At 55.9% G+C, this 17160-nt stretch overlaps 3 protein-coding genes across 3 annotated transcripts; 2 read left to right on the top strand and 1 right to left on the bottom strand.

The window, feature by feature from the left end:
* Positions 1-1812: 1812 nt before the first annotated feature.
* On the top strand, positions 1813-2814 carry ASF1 (Histone chaperone ASF1; the record flags this gene model as incomplete). Its single annotated transcript, XM_036638863.1, has 4 exons — positions 1813-1921; positions 1978-2017; positions 2074-2382; positions 2439-2814. The coding sequence occupies 4 exons, from the start codon at positions 1813-1815 to the stop codon at positions 2812-2814; spliced, it is 834 nt and encodes a 277-aa protein (XP_036496839.1).
* A 1257-nt stretch (positions 2815-4071) lies between these two features.
* CGCS363_v007013 (uncharacterized protein) lies at positions 4072-6357 on the top strand (the record flags this gene model as incomplete). The annotated part of the gene is made up of 2 exons (XM_036638862.1): positions 4072-5901; positions 5959-6357. The coding sequence occupies 2 exons, from the start codon at positions 4072-4074 to the stop codon at positions 6355-6357; spliced, it is 2229 nt and encodes a 742-aa protein (XP_036496838.1).
* A 2024-nt stretch (positions 6358-8381) lies between these two features.
* Positions 8382-10873, bottom strand: gap1 (GTPase-activating protein; the record flags this gene model as incomplete). Its single annotated transcript, XM_036638861.1, has 4 exons — positions 8382-8542; positions 8591-10184; positions 10231-10613; positions 10672-10873. The coding sequence occupies 4 exons, from the start codon at positions 10871-10873 to the stop codon at positions 8382-8384; spliced, it is 2340 nt and encodes a 779-aa protein (XP_036496837.1).
* Positions 10874-17160: the final 6287 nt, after the last annotated feature.

Raw genomic sequence — 17160 nt, 5'->3', positions numbered from 1 at the left:
GGCGCGCTTCGCCATTCGGGTCGTTGTTGAGGTCGTACCGCCTGCGAATGTAATTCAGGTAGACAGTCCACAGTTGAACATTGGGGGCATTGACGAGGGAGCGGTTGAAGAGCTCTTCTGCGGTCTGAAATCGGTTTGAGTCCAGCTCAAGCTGAGCCCATTGTGCCCAAATTTCGGCCTGCAACCTTTTAGTACCAGAGTCTCTTTCATGGAGGTTCGACTTACTGCTTGAGGGAACACCTGCACAAACCGATCGTACACACTGCGGAGCTCATCCAACTGGTCATTGCGGCGGTGCTCTGCGATCAGAGATAGCCACGCATCCATATCGCCACGAGGATCCTCCTTCACACGGTCCTCCAAGATACCAATCGTGTCATTAGGGTCTCTGGTCTGGACAGACTGGCCAGCTTGAGCAGCCGGCACAGGAGTAGGGACGGGAGCGGGGGCAGGGGCGGGAGCCACAGCAGAAGCAGACGCAGCACTGGGGGCTCTCACAGGGACAGCCTCGTGCAGCTGTTCTGCAGGGGCATTCTGAGCTGGTATGGACGCATGAAGGGGGGAAGGATTGTGCGCGACGGCAGCCGGCGCAGCAACAGTGCTCGAAGCCGGGGTCGACGCGTCTTCCTCCTCATCATCGGAGTCTCCCACTAGGAATCCTCCCTTGGTCTTGGGCTTGCCCGATTTTGGTTTCGCGGACGCAGGCGGAGTGGGAACGGTCGGGCTCTGGGACTCTGTGATCTGTGGGACTGGAGTTATCGAAACGGAGGCTGGGTCGTAGCTGACCGACTCGGGGTCGTATTCGCCAGCATCTTCTTGGTCACCATTCGCAGCATCAAGTGAGAAGGCAGGATCTTGACTTTGTTGGTCGCTATGCTGAATCTCTTCTCCTCCATATCCCTCTTCTCCCCAAGACGCACCCTCAACGTGTTGGCCGTTCTCTGGGAGTTCGGAATCCATTGCGGCGGCGGAGCTCAGCGTTCGTCGCAAAGGTATATGGCAGATATCTGAATGATGCTGTCGATCGATGGAGACGGTTCGCAAAAGTTCTCGCAGGCAAGCACTGGGACGAAGAGGTTGACGTGATGGCTGTGAGCTGATGGATCGCAGGCGCAGATGCGCTGCAGCTTCCAGAGCAGAAAGATTGATTCGTGGGTCGGTCAAAGACAATCAAAGTGAAATAAGCAGCTGTAAAGACTCTGATGATGCGCGATTCGGAAAGTCACTGATGGCCGCGGTCGACGGCGGAGCAGATGGCAATGACAACAAGCACGAGGACCGCAAATTTGGAAGGCTGAGAGTTGGCGACGAGAAAGATTGATGGATGAGCAAGCGCCGAAATCAGGCTAGCGCAGTTAGGCGGTCACCTGGATAAACATCGGATGCGACGGCAGCTGCGATAAGATAAGGCAGCTGGGTGCGTGCCACACAAAGGAGCTTCGTTGCCTGCGCGATGCCCCGTGTCTCGACGCCTCAGGGTGGCTGACAGCTCGCGCTAGACGAGAGCGGCTAGCTTCCGGAGTGGATACCACTCTACGCGAAATTCGCGGTCAACGCAGGCGCGTCCCACGTTCGTTCGTTGTCCCGTCGCAATTGACCGGGACGAACGATACCTTCTCTTTCCATCTCTGCAGCCCGCCGTCAACAATCCATCCTTCCCAAAACACCTCTCCTCCACCGCCTCCCCCGTTGCAGTTCAGCACTTTATCCTTTTCTCCCCTTCACATTCTGCTTCGCTCAGGTCGCGCAGACCTTCTTGCATCTACTTTTCCATCCTACCCTCGCATACCGACAGGTCACCCATATTCCACGATGTCTATCGTCTCGCTTCTGGGCGTTCAGATTCTGAACAATCCCGCCAAGTTCACCGACAAGTACGAGTTCGAGATCACCTTCGAGTGCCTCGAGTCGCTTGAGAAGGGTATGTGATGCATCTTTCCGTCTCCCAATACACCCCCGCTGACAATTTTTCACCAGACCTCGAGTGGAAGCTCACCTACGTTGGCTCGGCTACCAGGTTAGTCAAAGTGGATTTTTCACATACACCGCCATTCTCTGACCCAAAGGCCACAGCGACCAGTACGATCAGGAGCTTGACAGCCTTTTGGTTGGCCCCATTCCCGTCGGCACCAACAAGTTCGTCTTCGAGGCCGATGCCCCCAACACTTCCAAGATCCCCGACGCCGACGTTATCGGCGTCACCGTCGTCCTCCTGACCTGTGCCTACGACGGTCGTGAGTTCGTCCGTGTTGGCTACTATGTCAACAACGAGTATGACTCCGAGGAGCTCAACGCGGAACCTCCCTCCAAGCCCATCATCGAGCGCGTCCGCCGCAACATCCTCGCCGAGAAGCCCCGTGTGACTCGCTTCGCCATCAAGTGGTATGTTCTATGGGTGGGGGGAAAAACAATGTGTGATGGAGCTGACATGTGTCCAGGGACAACGAGGCTTCTGCCCCTGCCGAGTTCCCTCCCGAGCAGCCTGAAGCCGACCTTGCTGCCGATGATGAGGAGTACGGCGCCGAGGAGCGCGAGGAGGAAGAGGCTGAGGTCGCCCTCGAGACGGGTGCCAACGGCGAGAAGGCCGACGGCGACGACGCTGCCATGGCCGGTGTCGAGAACGGCGAGCCCGCCCAGGCCGAGGGCGAGGAGGATGAGATGTCCGATGACGGCAGCGTCGACATTGAGGGCGAGAGCGAGGACGAGCTGGAGGAGGAGGAGGGCGAGGGCCAGGCCGCCGCCGATAATGGCGCCATGGACGTCGACATGGCCGACGAGCCTGCTCCTGCCAAGCCCGCCGTCGCGACCCACTAGATGATCTTTTGGTGTGCTTGGTGTCTTGAATTTTTGCTCATACCCCGATTATTACGCCGGCCTTGGAGGGTATTCATTAGATGATGCACAATACGGCGGTTTAGACGAAGACAACGACCTGGATGATGACAGAGCCATTACAGTATATGTGGCTGCTTGGGGGATACCCAGTAATTAGATACGAACTGGCAATGAACAGATTTTCTGTACACATGGTGCTTTGGTGCTTGGCGATTTGCTGATTGACGCCTGCCCCGTGACGACGCCTCCAGAAGAGTCATGGCCTGTGATCTTGCCCGAAATGTCGCTCGGTGAAAGAGCGCCAGTTCGATGTTACAGCTACCCCGGATGCATGCCAAGTGCCATGCGGCGAAGCAATCCCACATGATCTAGCGTGTTCGTTTGCATCATGTCATTGAGACATTTTCAAACGGTCGGCGGGCCCCGTCGACTACCCCTCCCCCTCTGTTATCCTCCCTACCTGACTCTCAGACATGTACAAGAAAAAAAGGCCACCTCAAGAGAGGAGTCGAGCATTGATCCGTCTGTCCGCAGCGCCATCCACGCCTGCCAAGGCAATATTTGCACTATCACGGGCTATGCCGCCGCAAGCCGCCCCGCGACCGGCCCTCCTTCGACAGCCCTGCTTTTTGCGATCGCTCTCCGTCTCCGACCCATGCAACGCTCTCGCACGTTGGATTCCGTCTTAATCGACTTTGATGTTTCCCCCTCCCCGGTGCGTCTCGCGTATCTCGAACCCCGGCAGTTCGTCATCTGCGTCACCTCACAGTCGGGGCGCACAAACCTGCATACGGGGAACACATCCGTGCTTCCCCTCCGGCGCAGTGGCCGAAAGCTTGGTTTCGGTGTCGTTGGCCGCGACCGCTTCCAGCTTACCAATGCCATGTTGCTGCCTCGGCATCGGCCGATACTCGCATCCTGAGTCTTGGGGAAAGAGTCATTTCTTGGACGGCCACAAGATGAATGTTGCACCCCACGCACCACCACGCAAATGATCCGCGGCTCAGCCGCACTTGGTGTGATCGTCTCAGAGATGCCTAGACTAATGCACATAGGGCCTCTGGAGCTCGCCGGTGTGCCTCACCGAGCTGGCTGGAGGGCTGGTGAGTAGAAAAGGCCACGGCAGTCTCCAGCGTCATTCATGTCTTTTCATCTCTTGTGATTGAGACAATAGAAAATAATTCAGCAGCAATTCTTGAACATTCTTATCGCATCACGGTTTGCAAGTAGCTCATTATGTCCTCGCAGAGCCCCGAGGAGCTTCTCAAGGCTGTGGAGGCAAGCCATGAACGATACCTCCAAAGTCTTCGAAGCCTCCACGAGTATCTCGCTGGTGCTGTCAGAGAGAGATCAGACTCGAGAGCCTCCACGACGCTACCACGCTCACCACACCTTCGCCCATCTCATAGTCCAGTCCAAAGCCCGGTTCAAAGTCCAACGCTCTCTTCAGAGGCAGCCTTCCAGCCAACACCTCGTCGTCCGCGCCGCCCAACTTTCTCCGACTCTGTTGAGAAACAGCCACCATCTCACACCCGCGAGAAGCATGTTCCTTCATCCATCCACTCTGAGCTCGACGTCGAGTACCTTCCCCTGCTAGACGTCTCCATCCCACGCGTTGCTTCTGACGGCTCCTTCACTTCGCCCGCACCGAAGCTCATCGAGAGAGTCTCCTGGGAGGATGCGCAGCTTCTAGGCCATCTGAAACGATTCGACTTCAACGGCGGCGCTGCCATCGCCCTTACAGACGTCATCAAAAGACAGGCTGAAATCGACGAAAGCACCAAATTCGACGACTTTGCAGCCTACGAAAGCCAGGGCTACGTCAGCTCAACCTTTGAGCTCTACGACGTCGACAAGGAGGGCAGCCCCCGCCCCGTCGGGAAACAGCCAGACCGACGCCGGGGAAATGAGGCGATCCCCTCATCCAGCCAGATCGTCGACGCCCCAACGGTATGGAACGCCCTCAAAGGCATCCACTCAGACGGCAAAGCCGTCGGCCTCGTCACCATACTCCAGGAACCATCGGCCCTCATGCTCGGTGCCCTCCACATGACCATGGCACCCTACTTTGACATGTCGGAGCTCCTCAACCACCTCATCACCGACCACGAGAACAACGGCAAGACGACCGCCTACGTCCACCGCGCCTTCGCCCGCGACTCTTCCCCGCCTCACCTTCGGCAGCGCAGCTTCTTCTTCGCCTTCAAGTACTACACCGTCGTCGGTGACGGCCTCGAGCCCGCCCCGTGGCAAAAGTACGACAAGCGTCCCGCAGACAAACGCTCCAGAGACCACATCGACATTGCAGAATGCAGCTCCGTCCTCGCCCTCTCCCTCTCCGGCCAACCCCGCCAGTCCGTCAAGCAAACCCGCCGTCGCGAGGGTCCCCAGGAAGGCTTCCTCTTCGACACCTTCGCCCCCTGGCACCTCTTATCCATCCAGTCCTTCCCAGACGACGAGCACACCCTCCGCGGCGGCGACGCCGAGGCCCGTAAGACCTTTGTCTCGGGCCCCTACGCCTTCATGGACGCCCTCGTCACGGAATACCGCGATGCCACAAAGCGCAACCTGGCCCTCCACGCCCGCATCGCCAAGCTCATCACGCCCCCGACGGACTTCATGTTCGACGCCCGGCTGCGGGACAAGCTGCTCTTCGAGGACAAGCACTTCACCTATATCCGGCGCTACTTCTGGGCCTACAACACGCTCGGCGTCGTGAATGAGGGCCTGCGCGCCATGCTGTCGGCTTATCGGGACAACTTCCCTGATGACTTCTGGGACGGACGACACCCGACGTTGTGGCCTCACCCGGCGCCGGAGTCTCCCGAAGGCAGGGCGTACCGCGACAAGATGGCCCCGCTGCGTCTCGATCTCGAGCGGGCTTGTCGCGATCTGGAGGCGGTGCATGCGAAGAACGCGGCGACGAGGAAGGAGATTGAGAACCTGCGCGACCAGCTCTTTAGCGGGAGTTCGATCAAGGAGTCCCGGCGGGCTATCGAGCAGGGGGATAACATCAAGGTCCTCACTTTGGGGTCCATGGTGTTTCTGCCCCTGACATTCGTCACTGTAAGTTCACTCCCGTGTGATGATATAAGGGTCACGATCGCTAACATATTCTTCTAGTCTGTGTTTGGCATCACAGAGTTCACCATCTCGCCGCAGGACTGGCGTTTTCCGGTGACGATGGTGTGTGTCTGCGTCCCGTTCCTCATAGCTCTCATAATGTTGCAGACGAGAGCTGGGTATTCGCTGGCAAAGCACACTTTTGCAGCCTTCATATGGCCGTTTCGGTATTTCATGAACACCGATACCGATGACAAGATGCCTCCCAGCGTGACGATGCCGCCTACAGAGACGAGACCTCGCAGAAAGAGGCGGCTGACCAGTCGCCGGCCACCAGCACCTCCCCCTGATGGCACAGAAACACAGGCCTCGTGGATCGGCAAGTTTTCTCGCCGTATGAACTTTGGGTTAATGACTACGAGCAAATTGACTGATGAGAAGGTGTTTGGGAGTGTTTGATTGATTGTGTTTGAAGATACCCCTGTCTTTACCATCATTTTATGATACCAACTTGAGCGTTGCTTTCGAGACAATAGAATATTGAAGCTCATCGGTAATGTGGTGATCATGCTGTCGGTTTGAGTCGGCTTGTTGCTGTTCTCATCGTCCTGGTCGTCTTCGTCCTCGCTATCGTTGTCGTTGTCGTCAAAACAAGTGATATTGACCCCTGCTGGAGGCCGGCCGCCGGTCCCTGCTTTCGTTACATATCCATCCCTAGCGGAAACAAGACATCGCAATAGACGTGATGATCTAAGCCCTTAGACTCCCATAGTCTTCAGCTCTTGTAGGAGGGCATCGGCATAAGGCAACAATAATGAAGGCTATCTACGAAGTAGCAGCTTTGGGTTTCTGGCAAAGATGCCACACCAGGAACCCCTGCTGGACCGTTGACATGTGAAGTTCCAGAAACCATCTTCAACTCTAGCAACCAACACCAGACAGATCCCTATAATCCGAACAGGATCAAAACATCCACAAACAAGACGTCACCCTCAACCTTGTACCGCGTCCTCCATTCCCCAAAACAAACACCTTCACACCCACATGGCATCCCCAATCACACGCAACACACACTTCTCAGAATCCGATAACACCAAAAAGAATCAACCCTCTAAAACCTGTGACACGCCAACCAAACCTTCCACATAATCATCGCAAACCCCCTCCTCCTCGTCATCCTCCCAGCCAGGAATACACCAACCTCCGATTCAACCGGCCGGCAACTTTCACAAACCTCCGCACTCATCCATCCCTCCCCGCCCCTTCAACCCTACCACCACCATACATACCTCGTGCTCCATACCTCATCACCATCCATCCCACATGGCCAGGCCCTTCCATCCCCACCCAATCACACGCAGATCCAGCCCACAAGGGCAGCTGAAACATCACACATCACACCCGAACAACGTGGCAGCAGCGGGGGCCAGAACAAGAAAACTCTCACGTCATCCGCCCCCAACTCCGACTGCTGCTGTCCGAACAAGACATCAGACGAAAGTGTGCCCTAGGCAGAGAGTTCCGGGCTACATGCGCAAACCACGCCATTACGCAAACTCTCACCGTGGGAATGAGATACGAAGCACCATGGCATACCAGCGCATCCGTTCGTCTTTGGCTCTGCGGTGCCAGTCCCTTTGGCAGCAAGGTGAAAAAAAAAACCGCTCGAACAGGATCAAACCCAAACCAGGGCTCGAGCAACTCGGTGGCACGCATCAGACATCACGAGAGCGAACAGTTCGGTTTCGACATCAGAAATCATCCATGTCATTTCGTTCCTTCTCGTTCAAGCTTATCCCTCCCCCTTCTCTTTCTACACCCCAATCATTTCATGACATGAACTAAGTAGACGGGACATACACTAAAGCCGCCGGACCAGCCGAAACAACCCCGCGCCGTCATCGCGCATAAAGACATGGACCAAAAAGAAAAAGGGACTTAGAAATGGAGACCAAAGCACACGATACGCACAATGTAAATGTCCTGGCTCCGGCCGCAGGGGCAATTAAAATAACGTAGCAGGTATATCGCGCAGAAAAAAACCACCTGACCGGGCCACCAATTCGCCAATGTGATGTGAGACGAAAGAGGCCGAGAAAGACGAAATCATGTTCCCATATGCACAAGCGGTAATCTTGTACGGCAGACCGAGTCCAGAGAATGCCACCTTTATACTGCGTGAGATAGGTTCTGGTGAAGAGTTGAAAGTACGCCTGGATGCGTTTGGATACTGAACGAGATGGTCGAGAAGCGAATTAAAGGCGGCCGTGGCAAGGAGACGTTCGTAGAATGAGGAAAGCGGGTAAAAGAGGCATTGATGGATACGAATGCTGGGAAGTTGAGGGCGGTGGGACGAAGACGAGAACGTCGTGGTATCAGGTTCCAAAGAGATGCCGAAACGCCTAATTCCATCAAAAGCCAGTCGTGGGTATCTCCGAGAAAAAGTTGTACAGTTGTGAGTTGGGAGACCCGTGTGCTGGCGTTTACCACCCCTTCTTTCTCGCAAATCGCTTGTTCAGCAGAGCGAGAACCTTGGTGACGTTGAATTGCACGTATTCGAGATCCAAGTCATCCTGTCCATCCTTTTGCATCTCGAGCAAGTCATCCAACTTAAGATCCAACTCGAGGAGACCACGGTTGCGTCCTGGTAAAGTTAGTCAACAGTACTGGGAAGATGCAAATTGTAACATACCCTTGTAATGCAGAGAAATGACAAAAGTTCCCGGCAGGGGGCTGGTGAAGTTGAAGTAAATGTTTGCTCTGCGGTTGTCCGGAACATTGCTCTTCTGGATGACGCCCTCCTTCTCCAACTGCTGGTGGGTGAATTTATAAGGGCCAAGGACCTGTTGCTTCTGCTGCTTTCTCCTTGTGCCCTCACTTTGAGAGCGAACGTTGTGCAGGTAGCTCTTGTACGTCTCCAGCTGGCCGACGAGATAAGTGTTGTGGTCGCGAATCGTCTTGTAAACCTCCTCAAGCTTGACAGTCTCCTGGATAACACCATCCTTGAGAGAGCCAAGGTGCTGGAGTTCCTGCTCAACCTCATCACGCAACAAACTGAATTGGTCGCTCTTGTCGATAACTCTCAGTTCCTGCAGTTGAGAAAGCAATTCCATTGCCCTGATGCCTTTGCGAACCATGACTGCGTCATTGCGGCTCGTAGCCGCCGCATCCGCAATTCTCTCAAGTCGCAAAGGTCGTCGGGCAACGCTGCTGTTGGCAGGGATCGATCGCATGATCTGCACAAAGACGGATTTGGCTTCCATAAAGTACACCTCCTCTTGCGTGATGTCGAGCGCCGCGGTCAAGTCGTCGATCGCCGTCTCCCACCTGCTGAAGAGGGGAAGGTTGATGACGCGATTCTCCTTACGCGGAACCTGAGGAGGTGCTGCCGCCAGCTCTGACATGATGATACCAAGATGCGAGTTGTCATCCTTGCAGAGTTCGCCGTGGTGCTTCTCGATGAGGGCGTGCATGCCGTAGATTTCGTTCAATGTAATGGACAGCTCCAGGTCCTTCTTCGACAGGGCCACGTATCTGTCCATCTCCAAGCTCTCGTAAAAGTCTTGCACCTCGCATAGGTCAAGCATGAACTTGTTGACGCGGTCCTTGTTTCCTTGAATGAAGGGCTGCAACTTGGCCATGTAAGGTTCCTTAGCGTACGAAGGCTTGTTGGCCAGGTTCTGCAGCATCTTTGCAATCAGGGTTAGTGTTCTTCTCGGGCGCTCCGCAGGCTGGCCATCAATGAGCATGTACGACTTGGGCGTCACAATGGCGGGGTTGATGAAGCGGAGGAAGAAAAAGCCACCGATGAGCGTGCAAATGACCTGATCGTTGGCGTCAGGGTACTTGCGCTTCGTCAGACTGCGGATCTGCTTGCAAATCCACCGAATACCGTACGGTGCCTCCTCGAGCCCGTCAATGATGGTCGACAAGAAGCCATTAGCAATCTCGGTGAGCATCGTCAGGCGCGGTTCGATGATGGCCTGGACTTGAGGGTTCTCTGCAGCTTGTTCAGCTGTGATGCCCTTGGGCAGCGAAGCGGGAAGGCTGCCAGTGTCCTCCTCAATCTGTTCACACATGCGCTCGTAGACCTTGAGCGGGTTAATCTCCAAGTCGAGGTCCTTCAGCTCAATCAAGCTGTTGATCCTATCGGCCAGCACTGATTTGAGGAAACTCTGTCCAGGTCCTCTCCTTGTGTAGGTGGTCATCATTCGCGATACTGGGGTGTTGGCGCGGAGAAGCGACGAGTATTCGGGGGTGTTGTCGAATTGGTAGGTAAGGACGGACTGGTCCGGTTAGCAAACGGAACTGCGATCGAAACGCGTGACAAACCTGGAACATGGTCAAGAGCAAGTGCTCCTCACGACTCTCGTACTGGTTACCGTAAATGGTGAACATGACGGTCTGTAGCAGAGAATCGATCTCGGACATGGACACCAAACGACAAAGGTGGGCGATGTGTCTCGGCTCGGATTGCAGCAGGAACATCAAGTTGCCATACTTTTGCGTCTTATCGTCGTTGGGGAAGTCGCCCTCCTGCATCTCAGTGGCGTCTTCCAAATGGCTCGCAACTTCGTTCTGTTCTTCCAACGCCATTCGGTTCTGGATAAGAAGAGCGATTCGCGAGTCGAGGTATCGCACATCTTTTTCGAGGACGAAGTTCTTCTTTGACTGGGACGAGATCTTGGACTTGAGTTCGCGTAGGATCTTCTGGGCTGCGGAGGAGAGATTAGCGAGGGATACTCAAAGAACGATGCGCTTGTGTGTTCCTACCCTTGGCCAGGTCATCCTCAATCTCGAGATCAGTCTCATTTGCTGACATGGACATGTACAGCGCGGACATGGAGTACCGCTTAGATTGGCGGGCGGACCGCGATCCATCGTAGGAAGACATTGTGTTTTGGCGGGAGAGGGGTTGGAAGGAAGAGGAGGAGGCGGTCGAAGCTCGGGAAGGTGTTTGAAGCATGACGGACATATTTGCTCGTGCTCAAGGGTGACGGGTTTGCGAAGCAGGCTGGTCGCCCAAGCGAGCCCCTAGAAGCGATGAGCCTCGGAGCCTGCGATGAAGTTATGCTTGCCGACACTGGTGAGTCGGTTTGCGTGTCGTGCAGGGGTCGTCGTGACGGGTTGCCAGGAGACTTTGGAAATCCAGCGTGAAGTGATGAATGAGCGAGGCTGAAGGCCTGAGGCGCGACTGTCGTGACGCAGTCGGCGAGTGGGAGGAAGGAGAGTGGTTCGCACGATGTGGCTGCGAAGCGGGAGACGGCACGGCGCAGATGATGGAGGGGGGTGTGGGCGACAGCGAAAGGTGAGTCGAGTCGGGTCGCGCGACGGGATTGGGTGTCGAAAAGTTCGGTCGCTCGATTGAAGGCGAGTTTGTTGCTTCAAAATTGGGATGTCGTCCAGCGAACGCCACGATAGACAGAAAAGGTTGAGTGGCAGCGAGCCCAAGATGGCAGACTTCTCGAATGTGAGGTTGGTTTTTCGGTGGTGTTTCGAACGGAAGCTTCGTTTCGGGGGGGACGCCGAATGGATATTGCTTTTGGCAGTGCTGATAGGGCGGCGCGACAAATAGGAGCGCGGTTTTAGCTTTCGCAGGCGCGGCCGCAAATGTGTGGGCGGCGGTGATCAAATTAAAAACGAGGCTAGGAGGGGCGAAGGTCCAGATCCAGACAGGCAATCGGGCTGCTGCTGCTGGGTGCTCGTTGTGTGTTGGTGCTGTTTGGGGAGTTCTCGGTATGGGAGTGTTGGAGGCGCGATGCCGACGGTTGGCTGGCTGGCAGGACTGTCTGGCGTGTTTGCGCGAGACTCGCAAAGCAAGGGAGGGAATGGGATTAAAAAGCAGAGCGGAGGAGAGCCGTAGTTGTTTGAGAGCGAGAAGAGCGAGAGAGAGGGAGCGTGGTGGGTGGTGGTGGTGGTAGTGGTGGTGGTGGTTGTGTGTGTGCGTGTGTGTGAGTGGAATGAAGAGGGGGGGTCTCTGGGGTAAGTACAGATGGACCGTCGCTCAAAAGGAAAGGAGGGGAGGTCACCCTGTACTCGTAGTGCCACAGCGAGGTCACAGTAGGACTGCGTAGGGCGGCGGTTCAGAACGTGCAAAAGGAGGGACAGGAAGAGAGGTCGGATGTGTGCGACTGGGGGGTGTGGGAGGTGTGTGTAAATGACAAGACAGCGTGTGGGAAGACGAGAGTGACGAGCAGCAGCAGCAGCAGCAGCAGCAGCACGCAGTCCGTACAGGCGGCACTGGGACGATGAGTGGTGCAGCAGTGCAGACTGGATATTAAGGCATGGATAGACTGGACGGGATGGATGGGATCGCTTCTGGCGGTAGCCGTACAGGCAGAGAATCCGTAGGTATGTATGTACACCTCTGTGAGTGATTCCTGCGGTAGGCACTTAGTACGTTGGTAGGTACGAGGCACGGGAGAACGTGGGAGAAAGGGGATGAGGGACCGATACTGCGTAAGGTAGGTAAGGAGAGGGCCGCAAGCATGCTCGGCACATGGAAGGATAGTCAGGTCAGGACCGGATGGACGATGATGGACAGGCACAGTACGGTACGGATACAACAGGCACAAGGCACCGCGCCAGGAACCTCCTCAAAGCAAAAGAAGGTGCCTGCCCTGTGCCTGTGCCTGTGCCTTGGACAGGAAAAGGTTGCACAAAATGGTGGGATTGGCATTATTGGAGGGTGAAGCCTGGTCCGCTGTATTATGGGTGGATGGGGGCCTGAACTGCTGCTCGACCCTGGCAGTGCCCCCAGATGGTGCGTTTGTGAGGACTGGGAGTCCCTGTAAGAAGGTCACGCTCGAGGGAAGAGAACGAGCAAATCAGATACGTACCGATGCTTGAAGAAGACGCACTTTTCTGTGGTGTGTGTGTGTGTGTGTCCCTCTCTCTCTCTCTCTCTGCTGTGTCTGCCTCTGGGTGCGAAAAAAGGCAATGGCGATGGGAGGAAGCACGCAGCCAGAAAGAGGAGGGGAGGAGACCGAGAGGAGACGAAGAGGGTGGGGAACGGGCCCCTTGCCTCGTGCGCGCGATGCGGAGCGGCGAGCGGTTCCTGGCTTCAGGCGATGGAGACCCACTCTTCAGGGAACTACCTGCCTTGGTGCCAGACAAGTGCAGATAAATAGACGAGCGAGCGGTACGTACCGCCCGACCAGCCGCGAAGGGAAAGATATCAGGGCGAGCCAGTCAAAGACGCGGATGAGCAGCCTGATGGAGCATCGCCGAGTCTTGTCGTCCAGGTTGGCTTTGCGGGCGCGTCAACCGTTGCAACTGATGATAGTGCCTGCCCTGTCGCCGTGCCTTACCTTACTCTACTACGCAGTACATCTTCTTGCTTTGGCAAGGTACCCAGCCAGCCCAGTCTGCCCCAGGCGGTGCCCAACGGTTGACGGGTTGTGATGGCGGGAAGCAGGCAACTGATGTGACCCAGGTTGTATTGATATCGATACTATGATGTCAGGAGGGGACCAAGGCCGGCGCCGAGGCAGTGTTGACTCCTATGCAGTAATTACGCCGACTGCCTTAGGTTGTCAACGTCGACAGGACGAGAGACTCCGGGCTCGTGCTGCACAGTACACAGCTGTTGGGCAGCAGCAGTGGCTTACTGCTAGGCTGGTGGGATTCTGTAAGTTTACAAGCAATCTTGAGAAAGGCATGCGAAGTGGTTCGAGTTGTCAGTCTTAGCGGACACTGACTGACAGAGGCATGCAGCCTGTGTAACCGCACCTCAGAGCCCGCCATCTGTCCATCATGCCATCCATCTCTACTGCGGTATCCGTACTGCGTATGCACAACACAACATCAGCATTAGAAATACTTTTGTCGCAATCATCAATCGACAACAACAGTTCGCTGTCCCGGTCGGCCGTCCGTTCTCTGGCGTCTGCAACACCACACCTCGCATCTGCCCTGCCCTGCCCTCCCTTCGTCAGGCAGCGGGCTCGTAACGCTGGACGGACCATAGAATCAAAATTCACCTTCACACAAAGAGAGGAAGGATGGGACGACGATGAGTGGTCCCGCTTTGCTGCAACGCCAGAAATCTGTTTGAGAATTCTGCAGGGGTTCCATCGCTCCTGCTGCTAATGCGCAAGCTGCACGGCGAGGGAGGGTCGTCACCACGTCTGAGAGGGTCGTCTGCCCCACACCCTTCCGTCTTGGGTTGGCTGTTGACCACTGCGGCAGGGGGGGTAGAACCACGGAAAGAAGGGACCTCCGCGTTGCTGTTTCCTGTTCACGTTGCTAGGTATCGGCTCCTGCTCTTCGTACCTGCCGTACCTGCTGGGTAGGAACGAGCCAACAAACCGAAGGTGCCGTTGCTGTTGCTGAGGAGAGAAGGAGCGGCGGCTGAAGCCATCACGGCGATATTGCAGGAATACTGCATTTCTTCACCTGTCGCGCTTCAAATCTACGACAAACACATCTCCCCCCTCATGCCGCTAAACACTAAATGACGAACGAATAAAAGAGGAAAATGGGGCCGCATCATCGACCCGCTTGTCTCCTTTGGGCGCCAGCATTCTTTTTCGCCTCTTTACCGCCTTCCCAAGTCCCCGGCCCAGCATCCGCGCCAACAGCTATCCCAAAGCCCAGGGACCAGCCAAATTCCACCGTCGACCAAGTCAATCCATCCGTTTGGATTCGGCCTATCCGTCTCGGCTTGCCCTACCCTCTCCTCTAGCTGCGACTTGTGCTCGCCAGTCAATCAAAGACAGCCGCCATTCGTCAGCTAAATTGGCTACCGCGGCCTCGTTATTTCCAACGGGCGGGCACTCCGAAAGCGCCTCATTGCCAGCCCGCTCCCACCCCGACTCGACCGGCGCTCATTACGTGCCCATCACGCGTCGCGCATACGGTGCAAACTGCCTACAATGCGACCACTGGCCAGACGGACACTGCAGATGCGCAGCAACTCGGCCAGGGATATGGACGCGAGCAGGAATCGTAACGTATCTACATGAGGTACGGGTGCACAACCAGACAACATCCCAGCACAGCCTGCCAAACACTTGCGACTGCATCGAATCCGTCACAGCCGAATTACTTAACCGCCGGGCACGTTGAAGAACCCCAACCCAAGACCTGGCAGAAGGCAAATCCATCAACCAGCGTCACCTTGCGTCGCACTAACAAATCATCGGCAAGTAAACTCGCCGCTCTTGATAGTGTCACGGCCGAACCATCGCATTGTCGGTGGCGGCAACTGCAACACGTATCGCCGATGCTTCTTCCTGGCCGGTCCCCCAAAATGCCTGGACCAGCAGCAGTCCCCTTCGTTTTCGGCCTCTCGCTTCTCGCCCTTCCAGGCATCTTCCTTCACGACGAGACCTGCCACAAACTGAATTTGAGAAGCATGAGGGAACCGGTTTTTAAAATAGTGTCTCGCAAGGAACTCTGGAAGCCTCATGGAACCACTGCCCACAGACCTAACAGGATCCGGCCATGCCACCGCACAGAACACCGGACACCTGGGTTCCTTTTCTTTTCAAAGAACGGATGATGAACCGCCAGAACAGCAAGGCCGGGGCCGGTATGGTCCAGTTCCAGGACGTCAATCTAAACTATCCCTCTGCCGTTGTCGCCGCTCTCCTGCTGCTCCAAATGTGCCGCCCACACAGTAGGAGAAACCGGCATGACGCCCATCGTTCATGCGTCTAGGAGGCGCAGACCTGCTTGAAACCGTTTCTCTTCCGCTCCTCGCCCACGTCCGGCGTCTTTTCGTGGTCGCGGGAGAAGAGGAAAGCCACGATTACCAAGTTGGCAGCAAGTGATATTTTGCCAGCTGTTCGCTACCTAGTACTGGGTTACATCTTGAACGGCGTCCATGTTACGCGGCGAGGCGATGTCGCGTGCCTATCCAAGCAGGACCTTCATCACGACATCCGGCTCTCCAACCGAGCATCGCCCATCAGCGGCCCGTGCTGAGGAAATTTGGTCCCTTGGTCAGCAACAAATGACTTGCGTAAGGACATTTCACACACCCCTTTCCTCGGTGTGCGCTCTTCACCGTCTTCGTGACATTTCAACGCTCGCACCCCAGAGACAGGGACCGAGGTGAAGTATCGGCGCTTATCTAGATCGGGCAACTCCACTTGGTCAGGGTGCGGGAAGTGGAAAAGGAGACGCCAACGGCTCCAAAAGAAGAAAAAAACAGTTCCTTCTCAGTCGCGAACCCCTTACATCCAAGAACCACCGTATCTTCAAGTTTGCATCCCTGTGCCTGCTTCGAGATCATCGCCTGTTCTCGGCATTGAGTGCAGACAATGGAGGTGGGACGGACCCTGTGAGACCAGGGCAAGATCCTCCAAGCCACACGACAACTCGTCATCATCGCGAGCTCTCATGCCGTCCATCACATCCGATCACACTTGATGAGCCCGCGTTTTGACTGCGAACACGACCCAAGGCGGTCGATATCATGTCCGCGGTTGCTTTCTCTTTGACAACGTCCGGTGTTGCAAACAAATCGGCTTCTCGTATCTCCCCTTAGCTGAGCCTCCTACCGTCCCTCCTTGCGGCCCGTACGCTTCAAGGGACTTCCGCCATTGAAGCATCATGCCTGCAGGACAATCTGGAAGCCGGTGCTAGCAGCCAGACTTCTGGAACCCGTCATCACCTGGCTCGCCCACTGCCGAGGCTTCTACGCTTTGGCATCGCAAACCCGTCAACGCCCACCGGAAATGCGAGTGACCGATACGGTGTGTGATCTGGTCTGGCAGCCGTACTTAGTGCATTGCTTGCACGTCAGCATCGACGACTACCCTGCCCGATAACTCCATACGCATCGTGTCACCCAGATCATGGTGGCGTCTTGGTGACAAGTTGACCTGCTGGAAAAGCAAGCCCCATTATCCGGACTGGCGGCGGGGTGAGTCGCGGGCCCGCCGTCAGCAGAAAAAGGGGTCTCGGCCACCACTCAACTGTCTTTCTGACAATGACTCTGGGGACGGACACCAGCGCCATTACAATGTGGCTTTATTTGAAGCTTGTCAAGACCAAACATTGTCCCAAACACTGCTTCGACAGAGCAAGCTAGACGAAGCCGGCGATGCGCGTGGCGGACTGAGGCCTGCACCGCCTCAACCTGGTCCATGCTCTTTCATTTCCCCATGCCTACGACACGTGGGAAGGCAGGATACGATTTCATGAGGATCGCCCCCCCCTAGCAGGTGCAGCAGTCCCTAGCCTCAGCTCGGCTTGTTCCTGACCTTGTCCAAAAAAGCCCTTGGCTCGTCCCAGCAGCGTCGAGGGTAAGAC

The sequence above is a fragment of the Colletotrichum siamense genome (assembly GCF_013390195.1).
Source record: "Colletotrichum siamense strain Cg363 chromosome Unknown KSG_Cg363_contig04, whole genome shotgun sequence".
NCBI lineage: Eukaryota > Fungi > Ascomycota > Sordariomycetes > Glomerellales > Glomerellaceae > Colletotrichum > Colletotrichum siamense.
The sequence above is the reverse complement of the archived record's forward strand: the minus strand, read 5'-3'. Positions and strand labels throughout refer to the sequence as shown.